The following is a 21,475-nucleotide window of genomic DNA, read 5'->3' on the forward strand; positions in this document are numbered from 1 at the left end:
TAAGATTTTTAAAGAAAAGACCTAAGTCTAAGTTGTCTTATGTATCCTGGCTTTTTATGTGATTGGGACCTTTTACATCTTGTCCTCGGAACCCACCCCACCCTCTCCATTTAAAGGTAAAGTTAGCTGAGTCAGTTATTCTAAGAGAAAATTGTTCACGAAAAGCAAGGGTTAGCTTAGGATACTGGGAATGGAAATGGAAGTAGAAATTAGGTTGGGATCCTCAATTCTATTTCCAGATGGAGATACAATAGAAGGAATTTTTTAAAAAAAAAATAACTATCTCCTTTCATTTACGATCTTCCAGCAGATCGCAATAAATTAAGGGGAGAAAATGAGCCCTGCCATCGTTTGCACCCATTTCTTCTGCCTCTTCTTTCCCTGGTAGGACAACAGATACAGCAAATAGCAGAGCTTGTGGGGAGGAGAACAGGTGGGGTGCCAAAGCTCCTTGCAAGGACACTAACTACAGCTCAGGAACTGAGAAAGTGGACCCAAAAATACTAACTTCCAGGCCACCACCTCAATTCCAACGCTGGGAAACCGGAGGTTGGAGACAGCTCGCCCAAGCTGGTGTGGGAGGGGCCGAGGGGTGTGGAACCTATCTTGCTCCGCCCCTGGAGCTGGTTGGTGACTACTAGGCAGCACCTCAGGGCTGCGCAGGCTCTTTTCCGGCGCAGCCTAGAGAGTAGGGAGAGCAGTTTCCTTCCTCAAGTTAGAAGGCAGGCAGCAAGATGAGCTTAGCACCAGCATTTCTGAGCGCGGAGGAAGTTCAGGGCCACCTCCGCAGCTCCAGCCTCCTCATCCAGCCTCTGGAGGTGGCTCTGGCGAACTTCTCCAGCGGGCCACAAGGAGGGGTCACGCAGCCGGTGCGCACTGTGGTGCCGGTGGCCAAGCACAGGGGGTGAGTAAGGAAAGCCAGGGCTGGTGGTTGGGGTTAAGGTGCTGGAGGAACTGGGAAGGAGGAAGAGTACAGGTATGGATGAAGCAGGAGAGAAGGAGTGTTTGCCTAATCACTGCTAATAACAGCAGCCACCTAACACGTGCACTCCCCAATGTGCCAAGTGCGCTCTTTACAGGAATTACCTTGTTTAAATTCAACACACTCTCCTTACAGGTAAGTATTCATGCAGTATTTTGCCGGTGGGAAAACTGAGACTCTGAGAGGTTAAGTGAAGTACCCAAAGTTGTCCAGTTAATAAGTGGCAGAACTGGGATGGTTTTTCTCATCCAGACCTGGACTCTTGAACTTGCTGTGTATATTGTCAAAGGGAAAGGCAGAGGAATGGGGGTGTGAGAGGGCCAGTATGGAAGTAATAAGAAAAGAGAAAGGAAGGTATGTGGGGCCAGCATTGGTGGGGAGAGGTTGAAGCTGCTCCCTCTCTCCTTGTAGTTTCCTGGGGGTCATGCCTGCCTACAGTGCTGCAGAGGACGCTTTGACCACCAAGTTGGTCACCTTCTACGAGGGTCACAGCACCACCTCCACTGTCCCCTCCCACCAGGCCACTGTTCTACTCTTTGAGCCAAGCAATGGCTCCCTTCTGGCGGTGAGCAACTCCTTGTCCTAGGGTGGAGTGGGGCCCTGGCCCAGAGCCAGACTAGGAATTAATTCTCCATGAGCCCAGGGGAGTTTTGATTATGACTACACATGCCCTTCTCTAAGTGGCTGGATACCAGTGAAGGTTATCTGTGAGCATGAACCCAACAACAGAGCCCACTGCTGCTTCTAGTGTGTGACATTGTAGAGGTAATCTCATCATTCTCTCTGGCCCTATACCAGTTACTGCAAATATGCAACTTGAACAAAGCCAGTAGCCAAGGAAATATTTAATGAATCTCTGTACTGTGGAGGAAAAGGGGTATTCTGTAACCCCTGGAAATCTTTTCTGAGGGGTACCCAGTGTCCTGTTTTAACATTTGACAGTATAATACAATAGTGGTAGCCCACTTTTATTGAGCATTTTGTGTGTGTCAGGCTTTGTTCTAAACACTTCACGTGTATTAACTTTTTAACACAACCATTCTGAGGAAAGTATTATTATTACCCCCATTTTTCAGATAATGAAACTGAATCATAAAACAAGTGTGCCAAATTTACTTACCCAGGTTTAGGCAGTTAGTAAGAGGCATGGCTGGCCTTCAGACCTACTCAGTCTAAGTCCAGGGCCTGTACTTTCTTAAGACTATGCTATATTGCCTTTCTAACTGCCACCTGCTGAGAGTACTTACTGTGCACCAGGCAGGAGAAACAATCTCATTAAATTCTTTCACTGTCTCTTTGTGGGATTTTCTTATTACACACCCACCAATTTCTGTTGCAGTCCCAGAGTCACTTTGTTTGACATCACACAGATGGTTAATGAAAGACCCAAGAATGCCTACTCTGTACCCTCCAGGCTGACTGTGATACCAGGCATCTGAGAACTCGTCAGGGACAAGGACAATCACAATTTCACCTGAACCACCCCTGGGTCCTTAGCTCTTCCTGCTCCCCAAGGAACCTAACTGTTCATTACTCCTCTGGGAAGAGTATCTGGCTCTTCCCACCTATACTCAGCACATGGAGGTGACATCCATCAGTGGTTTCCCAGAAAAGTGTGACCAGCTCAAACTTCCCAGTTGAATGATAAGGCTTTAGATCTTTCCTGAATCTGCTCAGTAGTGAGGGATTCACTTTCTTGTCTATAAAATGAGAATACTGATACCTCCCAGTGAGGATCAAGATGAATAACTTATAAGCAGAGGAGAAGAGGCCGGCATAATTCAGAATCACTTGGGGAGCTTTTAAAAACAAGGATATCTAGCCTGGCTGGTGTAGCTCAGTGGATTGAGCTTGGGCTGTGAACCAAAGTATCGCAGGTTTGATTCCCAGTCAGGGCACATGCCTGGGTTGCAGGCCACGGCCCCCAGCAACCACACATTGGTAAAAAAATAAAAATAAAAAAATAATAAAAATAAATTAAAAAATTTAAAAATTTTAAAAAAATTTTAAAAAAACCCACAAGGATGTCTGCCTGCCCTCCCAGAGAGTAAGATTCAGTTCATCAAGGGGTCCTATCCCAGTATCTGTATTTTCACAAATCTCCCTGAATGTATAGCAGGAGTTGAGAGCCACTGAGGTAGAGTTTCATGGCTCTTGCACAGATGTCAAATGACTTATTCCTCAGGTTCCTCCTTAATTTGGTGTTTTGAGAATCCCAGGGCAAGAGAATGAGTTATTCTTGAGGGTTCAACATGTGCTAGATGTTTTCATGTATGTCAATGCATTTCTCCACAAAAGCCTCTGTATGGTTAGCATTTTCTTTGTTGTTACAGGTGAGGAAAATAAGTGCTTAGAGATTAAGATATTGGTTCAAAGTTGCATTTCTTGTAAGTGGAGGAATTGGATACAGGTCTGACACCAAGCTCCTCCTCTTTGTAGGATATGATAATACTTCCTATGGATACTCTTTTAGAATGCCTTCTCTTCACTTAAGTAGTGGATAGGGGTGCTCCTTGCTCACTGTCTTTTTCTCCAAGGTTATGGATGGAAATGTCATAACTGCAAAGAGAACAGCTGCAGTGTCTGCTATTGCCACCAAGGTAAGACTAGTGCTTGCCTGTGTTGTTGAGGTGAATTAGTGGGTTGGATCAGGTGTCTCAAGCTTGAATGTCTAAGGGAGAGGTAGGGAACTTATTGTAGTTTTCCTTTAGACAGAGCTGGAACTCCACATGCCAAATAGGGGGTGTCTGGTGAACACAGTGTTTCATGAATTTATTAACTACCCTTTAATGAGCATGGCCAGATTCCAGGTACTTTACATGCATTATTCCTGATCTTCATCTCAATCTTGCACAGTAGGTATCATTACCTCTAGTCGCCAGGAATAGGGAATGTGGTTCAGAGAGGGTATATAAGTTGCTTAGGATCACACAGCTACTAAATGGCAGGGCAAGAATTTAAAATTTGACCCCTTTCACTCCCAAGATTGCTACTTGCCCCTGTGCCACACAGTTACTGGTAAGTCTATGGTTGCCCCATAAGCTAGAGCCAGTACCATACAAGGAGAAGAGAAATAGAGCCAAACAGATCCAAGCTAGACTCCTATTTTCATTCAGCCAGTATTCACTGAGACTCTGCCACATGTCAGTCACTGTTGAGGATGTGGCAGTGAACAAAACAGAGAGTGGCACATATAGGGGAGGTTAGACTATAAACAAAAAATTAAACACATAGTATGATTGCTGAAAAGATAATTAGCAAACAAGAAACATCTTTTAAGTTTAACAATATGTCAGGATTTGCTTTAAAAAAACACTGCCATCAGCAACAAAAAACAAATAGTATATTGGAAGGATGAAAATGAAGCAAAGTTGAGAGTATTGGGGAGGGATGAAATTTTAAATTATCAAGAAGAGACTTCACTGAGAAGGTGACATTTAAGTAAAGACTGAAGGAAGTGAGTAGAATGGGGAGGAAAGGATGCACTCCTCAGGCAGAAGGAATTGATGGGATGGTGCTGTTCCTAAGTAGAGTCAGGGCATCCTATAACAGTATTATTAGAGGTTAGAAGAGTTTTAGAGCTAAGAAGAGGACACCTAGAACACTGAGTGTGGGGAATATAAAGAATATGGAATCTTTCACATTAAATGGAGAAGGACAAGTTCTGGGGATGCTGGTTTATGAGATGTAAGTATGAAGGAAATGTGATCTACCAGAGGGTGGGACCAGCAAAGACCAGGTGTTCAGATTGTGAGTGTGTTAATGGGGAGGAAAGGTGAGGATTGATCTGGTAATTGGATAAGAAGGAGTAGACTAGGTACACACCTTGATGAACTGGTTTTTAGAAATTATACCCAAATTAAATTAACTCAAATTAAAATGATAAATGGGCAGAAATGTCCATTGGTAACTTAGGAACAGAGTGACTCTAACACTGCCTTACACTGGTAAATGACTCTGGTCCTTTTCAAAATAATTTCTAACCCATTGTCTCCACTTATCTTTGGATTTCAGTGAGAAAGGCAGAGCAAACATTATTGACCTTATTTAATGCACAAGGAGATGGAGACTAGAGTTTCCTGAAGTTACACACCAGACAGCTGTGGGGTCTTCCAAGGCTGCCTGGTCTTCTTGTTCCAGATCAGTAGCTTCCAACCCAAGCTATGCAGCAGTATCAGCTGGGAAGTTTAAAAGAAAAAAATTAAGTTCCCAAAACTCTGAATCAAAATCACTTGGGGTGGGGCTCAAGAACCTAGTTTTTTTAATATTCTCTGGTCTATTCTGATGATCAACCAGTATGGGAACCAAAGTAGTCTAGACCCACATCTTGCTTCCACTGTGCTTTGTTGCATTGACAAAAACCTGCACTCCCAGAAGAGTTGAGAATCATTGGACTGATGGTTCAGAGTGTAGGCTGAAACTCCACAGCTCTATTTCCAGGGGCTCAGATAGGGTATTCTGTAAGGAGCAAAGAGTCTGTTTTACTCTTTGCCCTGTAAGAGTACAGTGTTTTCTTTTTCACCTCTTCTTTTTCATTTAGGGCTTTTGGGAGGAGAAGCATAGGAATTCTCAGGTCTGACAAACATTGTACTTCTTTGCATTTAGGTTAAATAGAACCTGAGTTGGGGGCTCTAACATGCTTCCTCAGGGAACACTATATATCAGGATTTATCCTTAGCATGCATTTATTCAACAAATATTTGAATGCCAACCAGGTGCCAGGCTCAGTGCTCAGACACAGAATGGTGAGTAAAATCATCACCAAGTCCATTTAGACAGACAAATATTAATCCAAAGATCACATCAATAAATCTGAAACCCTGCCAAATATATTGAATTAAAGGAATGAAGTGCTGTGAGAGTGTAAAACAGGGATCTTGGGAAGACTTTTCCTGTATAAGGGATATCTGATCTGAGATCTGATGGATAATAGTAGTTAGTCATTGAGGGGCAGAGGGGAAAGTATCAGGCCCAGGAAACAATTTGTGCAAAGGCCCTGTGTTTGACAGAGGCACTTGTGCTCAGGAAACTGCAAGGAGACAATTGTGGCTAGAAGACAGGAAAGCAAGGCATGAGAAGGGGCTGGAGAGCTCGGAGGGCCAGACCATGCAAATGCAAATAAAACACAGACTTTCCAACTCTTTAAGTGAGAAACTAACAGATTCATCTATGTTTTTTTTTAATTATCTGCACGCTTACAAAAAAGAATGAAGTGCCACTAATCCTGTTATGGTTTAATAAATTTTATAAACATTATACTATTTACAAAAAGAGATATCAGATATTACATTAGTACCAAGGCAACAAATTATCAAGTACGGCAACCCATCAAAATTAGACATTTAGTTTAAGAGGTTGAAGGTTATTTTTACAGGACACTAACAATTTCTGAAGCCCAAGTATATACTTCCAAAAATAGATCGATATTAACTGAGAACAGAAGACGATTTAGTTAAGAAAAAAATCACCTCGTTCTCCTTATTGGACAGATATGTTAGAGTGGTAGTCTTGTGGATGCTGTCATTTTGAAACCTTTTCAAAGTAGATTCTTTGAACTACAGTTTATGTCACAGGACAGTATTTCTTCTGAAGCTATCAGAGAACATCTGGTAATATTCCTGAGACTTTTTGGCCAGTAATTAATGATTAAGAAGATGTTTGCATTTAAGGCTACACTTCAGAGTTTCAATAATTAGCATTGTAGGAAAGAGCAGACCCAAGAAGCTGAAATTTTTGCTAAATAAAACAGAAAAAGCAGAACAGGATCTCACTTTAAAAAATGGTTCAGGAGACAGTGATGGGGGAATATTGTGGACAACTGTAATTGAACAACAATAAAAAAAAGGTTATTACAATTGCTATTTCTGAATAAATTAGGCAGGCAACTTTAAAAAAAATGGTTTGAGGGGCAAGTGATGTCTTTCCTCTATACCAGTATTTCTCAAGATTCTCAAGCAATCTGGAGACATTTTTGGTTGTCATAGTTGAAGAAGAGTAGATAGGAGGTGCTACCAGCATCTAATGGATAGAGGTCAGGGATGCTGCTAAATATATTGTAATGCACAGGACAGCCCACCCACCCACTTCCTGTCAACAAAGAGTTATCCAGCTCAGATGTCAGTAGTCCTGAGGTAAAGAATCCTTGCTCTGTTTCTTATAGGTAATAGTATATATGTGCCAAATATGTGCAAATAAGATAGTTCCTGTCTTCATGGGGCCTATATATCAGTACAGGAAAATAAAACTGTAAACAAATAAGTGCTATGAAGTGATGAATCCTGTCAGGGAGGTCAGAAAGACTTCCCTGAGATGGCAAGATGAGTTGGTGATAGAACCCCACTTCCAAATGCAGGCACACATACACCCTCTGTCAGTGCCACAAATACCAGCTCTACATTCCTCTTTAAAGGGAGACAGAGGCTTGAGGAAGGATAAACAAAGAGGGTCTTAGAAAATACAGCTGAGAACCCTGGGTGTCAAGGGCACCTGGATTCCAGAGCTATGAGAAGTGGGTGGCTACCATGGGACAGCACAGGAGAAAGAATATGGGCTTTGGAGAATGAAAGATGTGGTTTTATAGCCCTCCTGCATCATGGGATAGTTGTAGGGCCCTGAGCAAGTTATTTAACCTCTCTAGATCACAATTTCTTCATCAGTAAGAGGAATATAGACATAGGAGTGTCTAGCTGATGTGGTCATTGTCTGGACTAAATGAGATTATGCAGATAAAGCATTGGTATATATTAGATGCTCAGTGAAAGCACCTTCCTTCCCTCCCTACTCTCATAAGAGGAACAGAAACACTAAATGACATCTCCCTGATTTCCCAAGAGATTTTTAAAAATATATTTGTCATCTAACACTATAAATTTAAAGGGTACAATGTGTTAATTTTGTATATTTATATATTGTAACATGATTGCCATTGTAAGGATAATTAGTATGTCTATCATTTATATAATTATCCTTTCTTTTTAGTGGTTAGAATAATTAAATTGTTAAAAAGTTTGCTGATTATAATACAATATTGTTGACTATATTCACTATACCGTACATGAGATCTCTAGGGCTTAATCTAAAAAAAGCCAAACTGGTGAAAACAGAGTTAAATGGTGGTTACAAAGGGACAGGGATTGGAGGACAGGACAGATGTTGTTCAAGAGTTCTTGAGAGAGCTGAAGACAAGGCAGGAGTCATCTAATACGCAAACTGTATTTGTTCCTCATGGAGCTACCAGTGTCCCCCTTAATCTTTTCCTTCTCATTTCTTTCAAATAGTTTTTGAAACCACCCAACAGTAAAGTGTTGTGTATCCTTGGGGCTGGGGTCCAGGCATACAGTCATTATGAGGTCTTCACAGAGCAGTTCTCCTATGAGGAGGTAAGTCTAGGGCAGGCCGGGAAGTGGGAGGTGGGGGAGCTACCGCGACCTTTGTTTCTGTTCTGTCACTACAACATGGATTATGCTGAAATAGTTAGGTGGAGAATCCCATTTAGACCATTTTTTTTAATCCTCACCTGAGGGTATGTTTATTGATTTAGAGAAAGAAGAAGGGAGAGAGAGACATCGATATGAGAAACAAACATTGATCAGTTGCCTCTCATATGCTCCCTGACTGGGGATTGAACCCCCAACCTGTTGGTGTATGGGACAATGCTCCCAACAGCTCAGCCATCTGGACAGGGCTAGACCATTCTTTTAATGACTTGCCCAGAAGTCCCGTTTTAGGTGAAGAGTAGGGGGAAGGCCTAAATCACCTCTTCTCAGTTTTTCAGTTCACAGGGTTTGCCTGAGGATGCAGTCAGCCTACTCAGTTAAAGGATTCTATTATTCTATTATATAATACACTCATTTGTCCTTTTGGCCTTTTTCCCTGCATCTCTTAAGAGAACCTGGGAGTCTTTAAGTATTCGGAGTTATGGATCCAGGAACTGGGAATGAGACCTAGAGAGTAGGAGGCCACAGCATCCCCCTTCTCTATCCCAGATATGGGCCCACCTTTCTCTAGTTCTGGCTCACACTTCCTACTGGGAACATTTGATTCTGCTTTTATTTAATTTTTTGTATGTGTGTGAGAGGGATGGAGCAGATTTGAAGTATGATTTCATTTAGGATAAAAATTGTATCCCTGCTTTGGGAAATGGGGAATATAAGGAAGAAAACAAAAGAAAAATGCCCTTTTATCTGTTTTCAAAAACAACAGTTCACATTTTCAATCTTATGTCACTAGCTTTTTATAACATCATTTTAATCATGTTAGATATACAAAGTTATATATCCTGTCTGTTTATTAAATGTTCTAACATCATTATTTTATAGATTCCTTAATGTTTATATAATATTTGCTTAACTTTCAATCAAAAAGGATGGTATGGTTAACCATTCTGTTATGACTGAGCATATTGTATTGGTTTTCACCTTGGTTGATGAACTTATTTAAATGTAACATTTATGTTTATATTTATTATATTTCCTTATGAGAGATTTTTTAGGTCTTATTTTCAGTTGAAGGCTAACAACCCGCTCCCCAGACATGGATATCTACTAAGCCAGCTATCAAGTCCCCAGCTCTAGGATTCTACCTGTAGTTACTACTCTTGGCCTTGTCATCTGCTAACCACTTCTCAGATGCTTCTGATCTTTAATTCATACATATCCTTCAGAAATAAGTTATTCCATGCAAGGCACCGCCATAGTCAAGTCCATACCTGCTATGACTCCTTTACAGGGGCTCAAACTTAAAGTGTGGCTTTCATGTTAACTTTGTCCAATTATCATTTGCATTTTACAGTCACAAAAACTTAGGCTGAATAAGGTTAAGTAATGCAAGGGTCAGTAATTGATTCTAACCCTATCCAGATCCAGAACTTGCTCTGCTAATTATTGGGCTATGTAGTAAATTCATGTGTTGTATGTACTGAGCTAGAACTAAAAAATTTTTCCCCTTCTTTAAGAAGGAAGAGCTAGAAAAAAGTCATTTTCAAATATGTGGCCAGATTAATGGTGCATCCTTAATGAAATGTCTGTTCTCCCTAGAGGATGATTTAAATAAACACAGCCCTGACCCTAGGGTGATTCAGCTTTCCTTGGCACCCCTAGGCTTGATGAAATATAAAGAGCCAAACAATCATGACCCCAGTGTCCCTCTTGTTACCCCCAATGAAGGTGAGGATATGGAACCGCACCAAAGAAAATGCTGAGAAGTTTGCGGACACAGTGCAAGGAGAAGTACAGGTCTGTTCATCAGTCCAGGAGGCTGTGACAGGTGCGGATGTGATCATTACAGTCACCATGGCAACAGAGCCCATTTTGTTTGGTGAATGGGTGAAGCCAGGGGCTCACATCAATGGTAAGCAGAGTGGCTTCATGAGCCCTGGGTAGTTGGTGGCCAGCTCCTCCCTAGGCTAGACCAGGGAGTTGCATCTGCAGAGCTGTGTTACTCCTGCAAAATGCCTGAGCTTCTTAAGTGCTTCAGAAACATGTGAGCCCTGAAAAATAATAGTCACTGTAAAACATGAAATAAAAATCACAAAGCTGAAACTAAGACAATTTCTACATAATGTAACATTATGGCAAATGGTCGATCACAGGTCAGTTTTTAAATGTAATGAAGTTTACATGATAAGAGAAAATGATTACAGCACAAAAGACATTTAGTGTGAAATGTGATTGTTTTTTAATATGTGATCAGATGGGTGCAACTCTAAACATAAGAGCTCATGGGGACTGTGAAGATCCTCAAATGGGGTAATAGCAAGAACTATTGCAGGTACTATTCTAAATTCTTTATGTGCATTATATATCATTTAATCCTTATAACAACCTCATAAGGTAGTAGCTATTATTACTATGATCCCCATTTTACAGATGGGTAAGCTAAGGCACAGAGAGATTAAGCCACTTGCCAACTGGCCAGAGGTCCTTAGTGGCAGACTGGGATTTGAATGGAGGCACTCTACCCTCAGAGCCCAAGCTCTTAAATACTACTCTGTATTATCTTTCAGTAAGAAAACTAGATTCTGGTAAGTGAGCAGACCAACACTAGAGAATTTAAGCATGCTATCAGGGCCCCATGTTTTAATGACAAGCACATAGTGTGAACTCAAAATCCAAGATCTCTGTATACATTGGCAGATAAATTCGCAAGAGCCCAGTGTCATGATTATGCATTCATTCATTTACAAATGTTTATTGAATTCCAGCCATGTGCCAGTTACTGCTATAGATACTGGAGCTGTCACAGTAAACCAGCACTCAAGGTCACTGCTTTCCTGGCACTTACATTCTTTTGAGGGGAAGTAGACAGTGAAGAAGTAAACAAATAGGTGAACTGGAGAGTTCCAGCCAAAGATAAGTTCTGTGAAGGGAAACAAAACATGGTATGTTGAAGAACTGAACAAAGCAAATTGAAGGTCTGAGTCTGCAGAAATGGAGTTATGATGGTATTCATAGGCAGGTAGTAAGTGGCTTAGCTCATAGGCAAAAGATGGATCAAGTCGGGCTTTATGGACAGTAAGACCATTTCTGAAGGGATTTGGGAAATCAAAGGAAACCAGTTCTTGGTGAAATGGACAAGAACTGAATCTTCAGCAAGACTGACTTGATGGGTTGTTTTTTTTTTCCGCTTAAAACAGCACATATTTATTATCTCACAGTTTTTCATTCAGGACTCTGGGTGTGGCTTATCTGGGTCCTCTGCCCACCAAGGATGAAACCAAGATGTTATCCAGGCCACAGTTTCTTGGGGAGTGTGGAGTCCTCTTCCAGGCTCACATGGGGTGGCAGATTCCTTATGCTGTAAGATGAAGGTACCCATTTCCTCGGGCACCTGTATGCTCCTAGAAGCAAGCTATATGTTCCTTACCATATGCACACTCCATCTTCAAAGCCAAATAATGGTAGAATCTCTGTCACATCATATCCCTCTCACACTTGAATCTCTCCCAATGAAAAGACAACTTGATTTTGAGTCAAAACATCTCTTAAATTTTCCTGGCCTAAGGACAAAATTGGTTTATGTGTTCACAGAGGTGTCAAATATACTTAAGAAAAGTGTGTTATAAGTGCAGCTAACAGGGAAATGCCAACAACAGATTTGACTTACTTTACACTCTGGTGGAGAGGTAGACTCAGTTCCAGCCCCCCTCCACTTGCATCATCCCGCTCATGCCCCACCACCCAGTGTGTGACCCTCACCCATTCTATCCCCCTGAAGCAAGGTCATAGTCCAACCTGAACCAGGACTCCCTTTGCTACCTGGCCACTACTCCATCTGACTGAGTGGCCTCAAACAGCCCCCTGAGAACTCGCCCTGCTCAGAAGAATGTGGGGAACAGAGCAATGAGAAGAGGTGGTCTAAGAGGCAGGGGTTTTTCCCATCACCTGATGATTTATTTATAAGCTTCATTAGTGATTTTATTCTGTAGACATCCTCACACAAACAACCTTCAAGAATTTTCCTTCAAGAGAGTAGACATTTCTACCACTCTCTTTGAAAATTAGAGTATCAGACTTTCTGTCTTAAACCATTTTGCCTCCCCTCTCCAACTGATCATAAAAAAGAGTAGGTGGAAGCTGAGAACACCAGGATACCCACTGGAAGAGGAAACCCAACAACAAAGGAACCACCAATAGATAACAGTAGAAGAAGGTGAAGGAGGGAGTGGAAGCCACACTAACCTCAATCTAGGACCTATCTGTAAATACAATGAAATAGTAGAGAAATTACCCAGAACAAACAATTGAACAAGAGCAAGAGAGAATCCTTAAAACCTTGTACACATGGAAGAACCACCTTCAAAACAACCTGCCCACACCAGCACAATGAAATACAGAAGGTGGTGGACTCAGTTAACCAGCTGGTGGGAAGGAACCACCAAAGAAAGACCCAACAACAATCAAAACCCAAAGACAAACAGCCAACTTAAACAACAGCCCAAGACCTGTGAGCTCAGGAGATCAAGGAGACTGCACCACTGAATCTCACAGGTCTTCTACCATAGAAGTTCAAATCATAAACCCAGGAAGTCAGAACACATCAATTTAAGAAGCTGAGGCTAACAAGAGGAGTCTCACAAACAATGGAAGACAAAGAAACAATCTCCAAATGAAAGGAAAGGAGGAAGCCTCTGAACAAATGCTAAATGAAATAGAGGCAAGTCAACTATCAGATATTGAGTTCAAAGCAATGATTATCAGGAAGCTCAATGACCTCACAGTGAATTGCCAGAAACTACAGGGAAACTACAATGAACTCACTGCAAACTATATCCACATGAAAAAGGAAATAGAAACTATCAACAAGGGCCAAGAGGAAATGAAGAATACAATTTCTGAACTGAAGAACACACTAGAAGGAATCAAAAGTAGGATCAATGAAAGAGAAGATCGGATCAGTGAGCTGGAGGACAAAGTAGAAACAAAAACACATCCAGAAAGAGCCAGAAAGGGAAAAGAGGCTCAGAAAGAATGAAGAGGGATTAAGAGAAATGAAGGAAAATATGAAACATAATAATATCCATATAATAGGGATACCAGAAGGAGAAGAAGAAGAGCAAGGGATAGAAAACCTATTTGAAAAAGTAATGATGGAAAGCTTCCCTAATTTGATGAGAGAAAAAGGCACACAAATCCAGGAAACACAGAGAGTCCCAATCAAGAGGAACCCAAAGAGGCTCACTTCAAGACACACCATAATTAAAATGACAAAATTCCAAGATAAAGAGAGAACTTAAAGGCAGCAAGAAAAAATAGGAAGGAACATACAAGGGAGCCCTGATAAGACTAGCAGCTGACTTCTCAGTGGAAATTTTCCAAGCCACAAGAGAATGGCAAGAAATATTCCAAGTAATGAGAACCAGAGGCCTACAACCAAGGCTACTTTACCCAGCAAGGCTCTCAATCAAGATAGAAGGCCAAATAAGGAGCCTCCAAGACAAAAGAAGTCTAAAAGAATACACATCCACCAAACCACCTTTGCAAAAGATGCTAAAGGGACTGCTTTAAGAAAAGGAAGGAAAAGAAAGAGAGGAACACAGGTATGAAAATGGCAGTGAATAAGTACCTATCAATAATAACCTTAAATGTAAATGGATTAAATGCTCCAATCAAAAGACATAGACTAGCTGAATGAATAAGAAAGCATAACCCACACATATGCTGCCTAAAAGAGACCCACTTCAGGACAAAAGATGTACACAGGCTAAAAGTGAAGGGCTGGAAACAAACTTTCTAAGCAAATAGACAGGGAAAAAAAAAGCTGGGGTAGCAATATTCATATTAGACAAAATAGACTTCAAAAAAAGGGCCATAAGGAGACTCAAAAGGCCACTTTACAATACTTGAGGGAAGAATCCACCAAGAAGACATAAACATTGTAAATAGATATGTACTCAACATAGGAGCACTCAAATACATAAAGAAAATCTTAGAGGACTTCAAGAAAGATATTGACAGCAACACAATTATACTAGGGGATTTTAACACCCCACTGTCAAAAATGGACAGATCTTCCAACAAAATATCAAAAAAGATATTATGGCATTGAACAATGCCCTAGATAAAATGGACTTAACTGATATATGTAAACTCCTTCATCCCAAAGAAGCTAAATACACTTTCTTTCCAAATGCACATGGAACATTTTCAAAGATAGACCACATGATAGGACACAAAACAAGTCTCAAAAAATCCAAGAAAATTGAAATTGTATCAAGCACTTTCCCTGAACAGAAGAGACTAAAAATAGAAACAACCCCAAGGGGGGAAAAAAATACTCAAAATCATGGAGATTTGATAGCATGCTATTAAACAATGAATGGGTCAATAATGAAATTAGGAAAGGAATCAAAAAGTTCTTGAAAACAAATGAAAATGAACTCACAACAACCCAAAATTTATGGGACACAGCAAAAGCAGTTCTGAGAGGGAAGTTCATAGCTATACAGGCCTACCAAAAAAGATAGAAACATTTCAAACAAACGGCCTAACCCTAAGTCTACAGGAACTCAAGGAACAACAAAGACAGCCCAGAGCAAGTAGAAGGAAGAAAATAACCAGGATCAGAGCAGAATTAAATGACATAAAAACGAAAAGCACCATTCTAAGGATCAATGAATCCAGGAGTGGTTCCTTGAAAAGATAAACAAAATTGACAATTCTTTATACTGGCTCATCAAGAAAAAAAGAGAGAAAACCCAAATAAACACAATCAGAAAGGAAAGGAGACATTACAATTTATACCAGAGAAATACAAAGGATTGTAAGAAATTACTACAAAGAACTGTATACCAAGAAATTTGAAAACCTAGATGAAATGGACAAATTTCTAGAAAAATATAGTCTTCCAAAAGGGAATAAGGAAGAAGCAGAAAGCCTGAACACACCAATAACAGCCAATGAAATTGAATCAGTGATCAAAAACCTCCTGACACGCAAAACCCCTGGACCAAACTGTTTCACAGGAGAATTCTACAAAGCATTTAAGGAAGAGCTAACCCCTATCCTTCACAGATTATTCTACATATTCCAAGAAAATGGAACACTCCCAAACACTTTTTATGAGGCCACCCTCATCCTAATCCTAAAACCAGATAAAGACACAACAAAGAAAGAAAACTTCAGGCCGATATCACTGATGAACACAGACACTAATATCCTCAACAAAACATTGGCAAACTGCATCCAACAATACATTAAAAAGATCATACACCATGACCAAGTTGAATTCATCCCAGGGATGCAAGGATGGCACAATATTTGTAAATCAGTAAATGTAATACATCACATAAATAAAAGGAAAAACAAAAACCACATAATCATATCAACAGATGCAGTAAAAGCATTTGATAAGGTACAGCACCCATTTCTGGTAAAACCACTCAGCAAAGTGGGAAGAGAGGGAGCATTCCTCAACATAATAGAGGCCATATATGAGAGACCTACAGCCAACATCATACTCAATAGGCAAAAACTAAAATCTTTTCCACTAAGGTCAGGAACAAGACAAGGCTGTCCACTTTCACCACTTCTATTAAACATAGTATTGGAAGTTTTAGCCACAGAGATCAGACAAGAAAAGGAAATAAAAAGCATCCAAATTGGAAAGGAGGAAGCAAAACTGTCATTGTTTGCAGATGACGATAGTGTACATAGAAAATCCTATAGACTCCACCAAAAAACTGCTTGACCTAATAAATGAATTTGGCAAAACAGCGGGACACAATGTCAATATCCAGAAATCAAAGGCATTTTTGTATACCAACAATGAAACAGCAGAAGCAAAAATCAATAAAAATTCCCATTTGATATAGCAAAAAGAAAAATAAAATACCTAGGAATAAACCTAACCAAAGAGGTAAAAGACCTGTATCCGGAAAACTACATAACACTGAGGAAAGAAATCAAGGAAGACACAAACAAATGGAAACATATACTGTGTTCATGGACTGGAAAAATAAATATCATCAAAATGTCCGTACTACCCAAAGAAATTCACACATTCAATGCAATACCTATTAAAATACCAATAACAAAGGGTGGGGGTGGAAATGGGAGGGAGGTGGGGAGGGTTCGGGTGGTGGGCTGGGATGGGAGTAAAAGGCAGAAATCTGTACTTGAACAATAATTAAAATAACAAAAATAAAGAAAATTAGAGTAGGGGAGAACAGCAAGGGAAAGAACAATCAGAGAAATCTGGAAGGCATGTAATGCTGCCTTATATTGGAATAAGACTTTATAGCACTTTCCCAAGGATGACTGGTCCTGGGCTGGATCAGACAGCAGATGTGTTTTGTTTGGACCATAGGATGTTCTAAAAATCAAGAAATAACACGTTGAAATAGATTTCCTGCTTTGAAAAAAAAAGAATTAGAGTAAATAGCAGTGGACCTGCATTCTCACATGCCTGCAGGTATCTGGAGCTGACCAATGCCTGCCCCCTTTAGAAGGATCTGCTTTCTTCTATCTAGTTGGGTCTCCACCATTTCCAGTCCCATCCCATCTGCTCATAGTCATCACCTGCCTGGGCCTGCCGGTATCTGGTTGCAGCCTGTACCTTATCCTAGTTACTTGTGCCAGGAGTCATCATTATGGTTCAGGCTCTGCAGAGGACATGAACACTTGGCACCTGTTTGCTTTTTACTGGAAACTCTCCATGACTCTGACAGCAGACTCTCTCATCACACTTAAGAGATAGTGGTTGGGGGTGAGGAGCAGGAATGATGAATAAGCAAACCGATAGAGGAGTGTGAGGTATAAAGACACTGCACATGATATTTGTTTTGGGGTTTAGGAAAGGAAGTCACTGCCCCCACAAATAGAAGCAGCATGAAAGGAATGGCACTGTTTCAGAGCCACAGGTATACACCCATTAGATATATAACCTTGACAAGCACTTTAATTTCTTTGAGCCCTAGTTAGTGCATCTTTCAAATGGGAATCAGACATGAAGTGAACTTGTAGGGACTATAAATAGGATATGTGAAACATCTCACAGATAGTAGGTATCCAATAAATGAAAGCAAAGTTACCTCACAATATTTTAGGAATAAAATAGGATATGAAGTGAAAAGGCAAGAAATGGCAGGTGTTATTCTTGTTAATGTGTAACCAGTGTTGCCGATTGGGAGGTGTTGGCCTAGAGACATGAGACATTCTGAATCTGAATATATCCACACATCTTCTGTCACCACATTTCCCCACCTGTCTTCCATTCTTGAGTGTGTTTAATATCCTTCATGACTGTTTCTGGGTTCAGGGTCTGTTTGCTCTTTCTCAGCTATCGGAGCCAGCAGGCCTGACTGGAGGGAGCTGGATGATCAGCTGATGAAGCAGTCTGTGCTGTATGTGGATTCCCGGGAAGCGGCCCTTAGAGAGTCTGGAGACATTCTCCTGTCCGGGGTGAGCCTCCTGTACTGTAGCTGCTTCTCAGATGGCCTTGCTGGAGTCCCAGGCTTACATTAACTTCCCCTTCTCTTTGGCTTGCTCCAGACTTCATTCACCCCAACTCTTTGTAGGGTGGGAGAGTCTAAACATATCAATCATTCCTAATCCCTTCTCAGAATAATGTGGCCATTTTGCTGGTTCCATGTGTAGTTTTTATCCCTTTTGCCTACAGAGAAAAGCTTGCTGGATTTTTTCATTGGACTGGGCTGTCCTATAAAGTAGTAGGATTAGGAGATGGGGTCTGTTGCAGCCAGAAAACTTTCCCAATGTAGCCAACAAAATAGGACTATGGTTGGCCACATTTGACCTTCTTTTTCATTTGTAATCAGGGCATGTAAGCCAGAAGGGGACTGCGAAAATTAGTGATAACATAAGAACACGCCTATTTCCTACTGACACAGGATCCTGGCAGGACATTTCCTGGCCACAGACTTGTATCTTTGCATTCACGGTATCAGAAAGGCAGAATATACCCAGAAAGGTTTCTAGGGGGAAGCATCCCCTGACATCATCCAGTTTTCAAGTGGTCTATCAAATTTATCTTTTATCCAGTTCAAAGATGCCCTCCTGCCTGGTTGTATAAGCCAGCTGGAGCACACATGAGCTCCATGGCCTGGGCCCATGTATATTCACTTCACAGGCTGAGATCTTTGCTGAACTGGGAGAAGTGGTGAAGGGAATGAAGCCAGCCTACTGTGAGAAGACCACAGTGTTCAAGTCTTTGGGTAAGGGCCATTTGTCCCAGGGCACAAATCTAACTAGGTCAACAATGCAGGTTTTTGTCCATTGGTGGGAGAAGGAATGAGTCACCAGTTTCCATGATTGACTCACTATGAAATCACTTGGGTCAGTTATTTACATGTCTTAGTGTAGTGATTAAGCCCATGAACTCTGGAATCAGGTAGTCCCTGGATGAATTCTCTTCTCTGCCACTCCTTGGACATACATCCTTGGGTAAGTGACCTCACCTCTCTAAGCCACTGTTTCTTTACCATATGTTACCTTGAGTTTTTGTGAATATTACGTGATGTATGCATGTGAAATGATTTGCACACAGCAAGCATCAGCAGTCCATCATTTAGATATAGATCTAAATGAAGCTACCCTTCAGAGGTGGGAGGTGAGGGATAAAAAAGTTAAAATATGGAGAGCTTAAGGGAGATGTCAGGGATGCCCAATGTGAGAGGAACTCAGATAAGAAATATAGCCTGTGACTGCTTTTTGCCCTTCTTCTCTACCCTCCCACTTGCTGGTTTGAGTAGAGCTTCCACAGGGAGCCCCAGTACCACCTGAGTTGGTATAGGCAGAAGTCCAACAGAGGATGGTCTCAGTCTTCCCATAAGCCCAGCCCTCTCACCACACCAGATTTAAGGAGATGTACATACATAGAAACAGCTGGTATTCAGCTTATATACTTAAAATATTGAAATACTCCCAAACTGGTTATAAACAAATGACTGCTCCTCAAGAATGCCCACTTTCCCTCTGTAAAGATCTTCTGTATTTCTTAAGATCAAGCCCTGAAGCCTCAGTTCTCAGCAGAACATGAAGAATGCTCTTTACCACCTGCACTCATGCCAGTGGGTCATTATTGGTGGCTTGCTATCTGGTAATATTTTTAAAATCTCTCATGCACAGGGAGACAGGCAAAGGCAGTATAAGCTTTACCCAGATTCTGGTTCAAAGACATCACACTGATCCAGTTGTGTCTGAAAGTCTTTGAGTTCATAACAGATCAGAGGTCAGCCAACTCCTACAGGAAACAGAACGCTACAGAAAACTGCTTTATGCTCTTGAGTGATTGCTGTTTTCTCATTTTTGGGACTGGTTTATTGGCACATCCTTCCATCTAGCAGGTGCATATTAAACACCTATTATGTGTCAGGCTCCATACTGGATGCAGTGGTGGCTACAAAAAATAGTAAACACCAGACTCTGTCCTTGAAGAACCTATACCCATTCAAGGTTAAAATATGTATCTAAAATGACAAGACAAAGTGGGGTCACTAAGGGGTTCAGAGTTTGAACTAGAACAGGAGTCAGCAAACTACAACCTGTGAAGCAAACCTGGCCCACCACTTACTTTTGTACAACCAGCAAGCTAGGAATAGTTTTTACATTTTCAAATGTTTGGTGCGGGGTGGGGGAGATGAACAAGATTTTGTGACACATGAGCATTATATGAAATTCAATTTTTCATGTCCGTAAAGAAGTCGGATTGGAACACAGTTCATTTTTTTTTACCTATTGTTCATGCTGCTTTTGCACTAACTACAAAGGCTGAGTTGAGTGATTGCAACAGATACCATATATGGCCCCCAAAACCTAAAATATTTACCATCTGGCCCCTTACTGAAAGTTTTCTGACCCCTGAGTTAAACTTTGAATGATGCTTAAAATTTGTTTGGTGGGCATTTCTTGCTTCATTTCATATTCTCTGCCTTGTCCTGCTCTTAGCAGACTCTAAGCCTGAATTTACCTGGATGTCAATCTTTGTTACCCTGGTAGATGTAAGCACCATGGATAGTGCATCCAGAAACTCTTGGTCCGAGGGCTGTTTCAGGAAAAGCTGTTCTGACAAAAAGTGAACCAAATTTCTCTCCATTCCAGGAATGGCGGTGGAAGACACTGTTGCAGCCAAATTAGTGTATGATTCCTGGTCATCTGGTAAATAAAACGAAGCAATGTTGTGTTAAACGTGGATGCTGCAGCTCAAGGGGTGTTGCCTCCAGTTGTCTCATAATTTCTAAATCAAAAGAGGGAACCCTGTGCACAGTGATTTATAGTTTTGTGCTCATCATGTCTTATCTTAAATAATGAGATCCACATTTGTGTTTGTATTTAGTGAAATTAGGTGGCCATCCCTTCTTTTATGCCATATTACAGCAACACTTGCCTTTCCAAGTATTTCATGGGTTTTTGTTATTTCTGGAAATAAAGCAATTTTCCACTTCTGCAGTTCTTGCTTTGATTACTTCTAGCCCTGATGGCAAGGAAAGTGAAGGGATCGGGTGTTCCCATTCACTCATGGGGAGCTCCGATAACTATAATTATTTTTTCTATTTTTTAAATTGAGATACAATTTATATACCATAAAATTCACCAGTTTGAAGTGTACAGTTCACTGGTTTTTAGTGCATTCACAGATGTGTGCAACCATCACCACTGTTTAATTCCAGAACATTTTCATCACCATCAAAGGAAACTCCATACCCACTATCAGTCACTCCTCATTCCCCATTCTTCTCAACCCCTGGCAACCACTAATATATTTTCTATCTTTATGTATTTGCCTCTTCTGGACAATTTCATAGAAGTGGAATTATACATTATGTAGTATTTTGTTTTTCACTTTCTACAGTTAAAGTTTAAAGGAACAATTAATTCAGCTTTCATATTGGTAAAGGCTCCTTTGGTCACAAGTAGTAGAGACCACCACTCAAACTGCCTTCAGCTGAGTCAGTGAATGAGGAGTAGAATGATTGACTCTTGTCATTAAGAAGCACCAGAAGATGGTTTCAGCTATACCTGCATCCAGGGATTCAAAGTG

The 21,475-nt window shown here is 40.9% G+C and overlaps 1 protein-coding gene across 3 annotated transcripts; it reads left to right on the forward strand.

The window, feature by feature from the left end:
* Window positions 1-643: 643 nt before the first annotated feature.
* Window positions 644-20,883, forward strand: CRYM (crystallin mu). Of its 3 annotated transcripts, none has more exons than XM_036021398.1 (8): window positions 647-904; window positions 1,394-1,547; window positions 3,520-3,582; window positions 8,260-8,361; window positions 10,147-10,330; window positions 17,738-17,880; window positions 18,566-18,650; window positions 20,536-20,883. In XM_036021398.1, exons 1-8 carry the CDS (start codon window positions 735-737, stop codon window positions 20,598-20,600), a joined length of 966 nt encoding a protein of 321 aa, XP_035877291.1. In that variant the 5' UTR covers window positions 647-734; the 3' UTR covers window positions 20,601-20,883. The 3 variants fall into 3 exon arrangements, with proteins under 3 accessions (XP_035877292.1, XP_035877291.1, XP_028372584.1); XM_028516783.2 differs by having other exon boundaries at window positions 649-904; window positions 17,759-17,880; XM_036021399.1 differs by lacking the exon at window positions 20,536-20,883 and having other exon boundaries at window positions 644-904; window positions 18,478-18,595.
* The last annotated feature ends 592 nt before the right edge of the window (window positions 20,884-21,475 follow it).

Source organism: Phyllostomus discolor, chromosome 3, assembly GCF_004126475.2.
Source record: "Phyllostomus discolor isolate MPI-MPIP mPhyDis1 chromosome 3, mPhyDis1.pri.v3, whole genome shotgun sequence".
Taxonomy (NCBI): Eukaryota; Metazoa; Chordata; class Mammalia; order Chiroptera; family Phyllostomidae; genus Phyllostomus; species Phyllostomus discolor.

What these genes read in the sequence shown, in the direction of transcription:
- CRYM (XM_036021398.1), top strand. Translation starts at nt 735, where the DNA reads ATGAGCTTAGCACCAGCATTTCTGAGCGCGGAGGAAGTTCAGGGCCAC. An exon ending in GCAATGGCTCCCTTCTGGCG is followed by an intron (nt 1,548 to 3,519) that starts GTGAGCAACTCC and finishes TTTTTCTCCAAG; the next exon opens with GTTATGGATGGAAATGTCAT. An exon ending in TGTCTGCTATTGCCACCAAG is followed by an intron (nt 3,583 to 8,259) that starts GTAAGACTAGTG and finishes TCTTTCAAATAG; the next exon opens with TTTTTGAAACCACCCAACAG.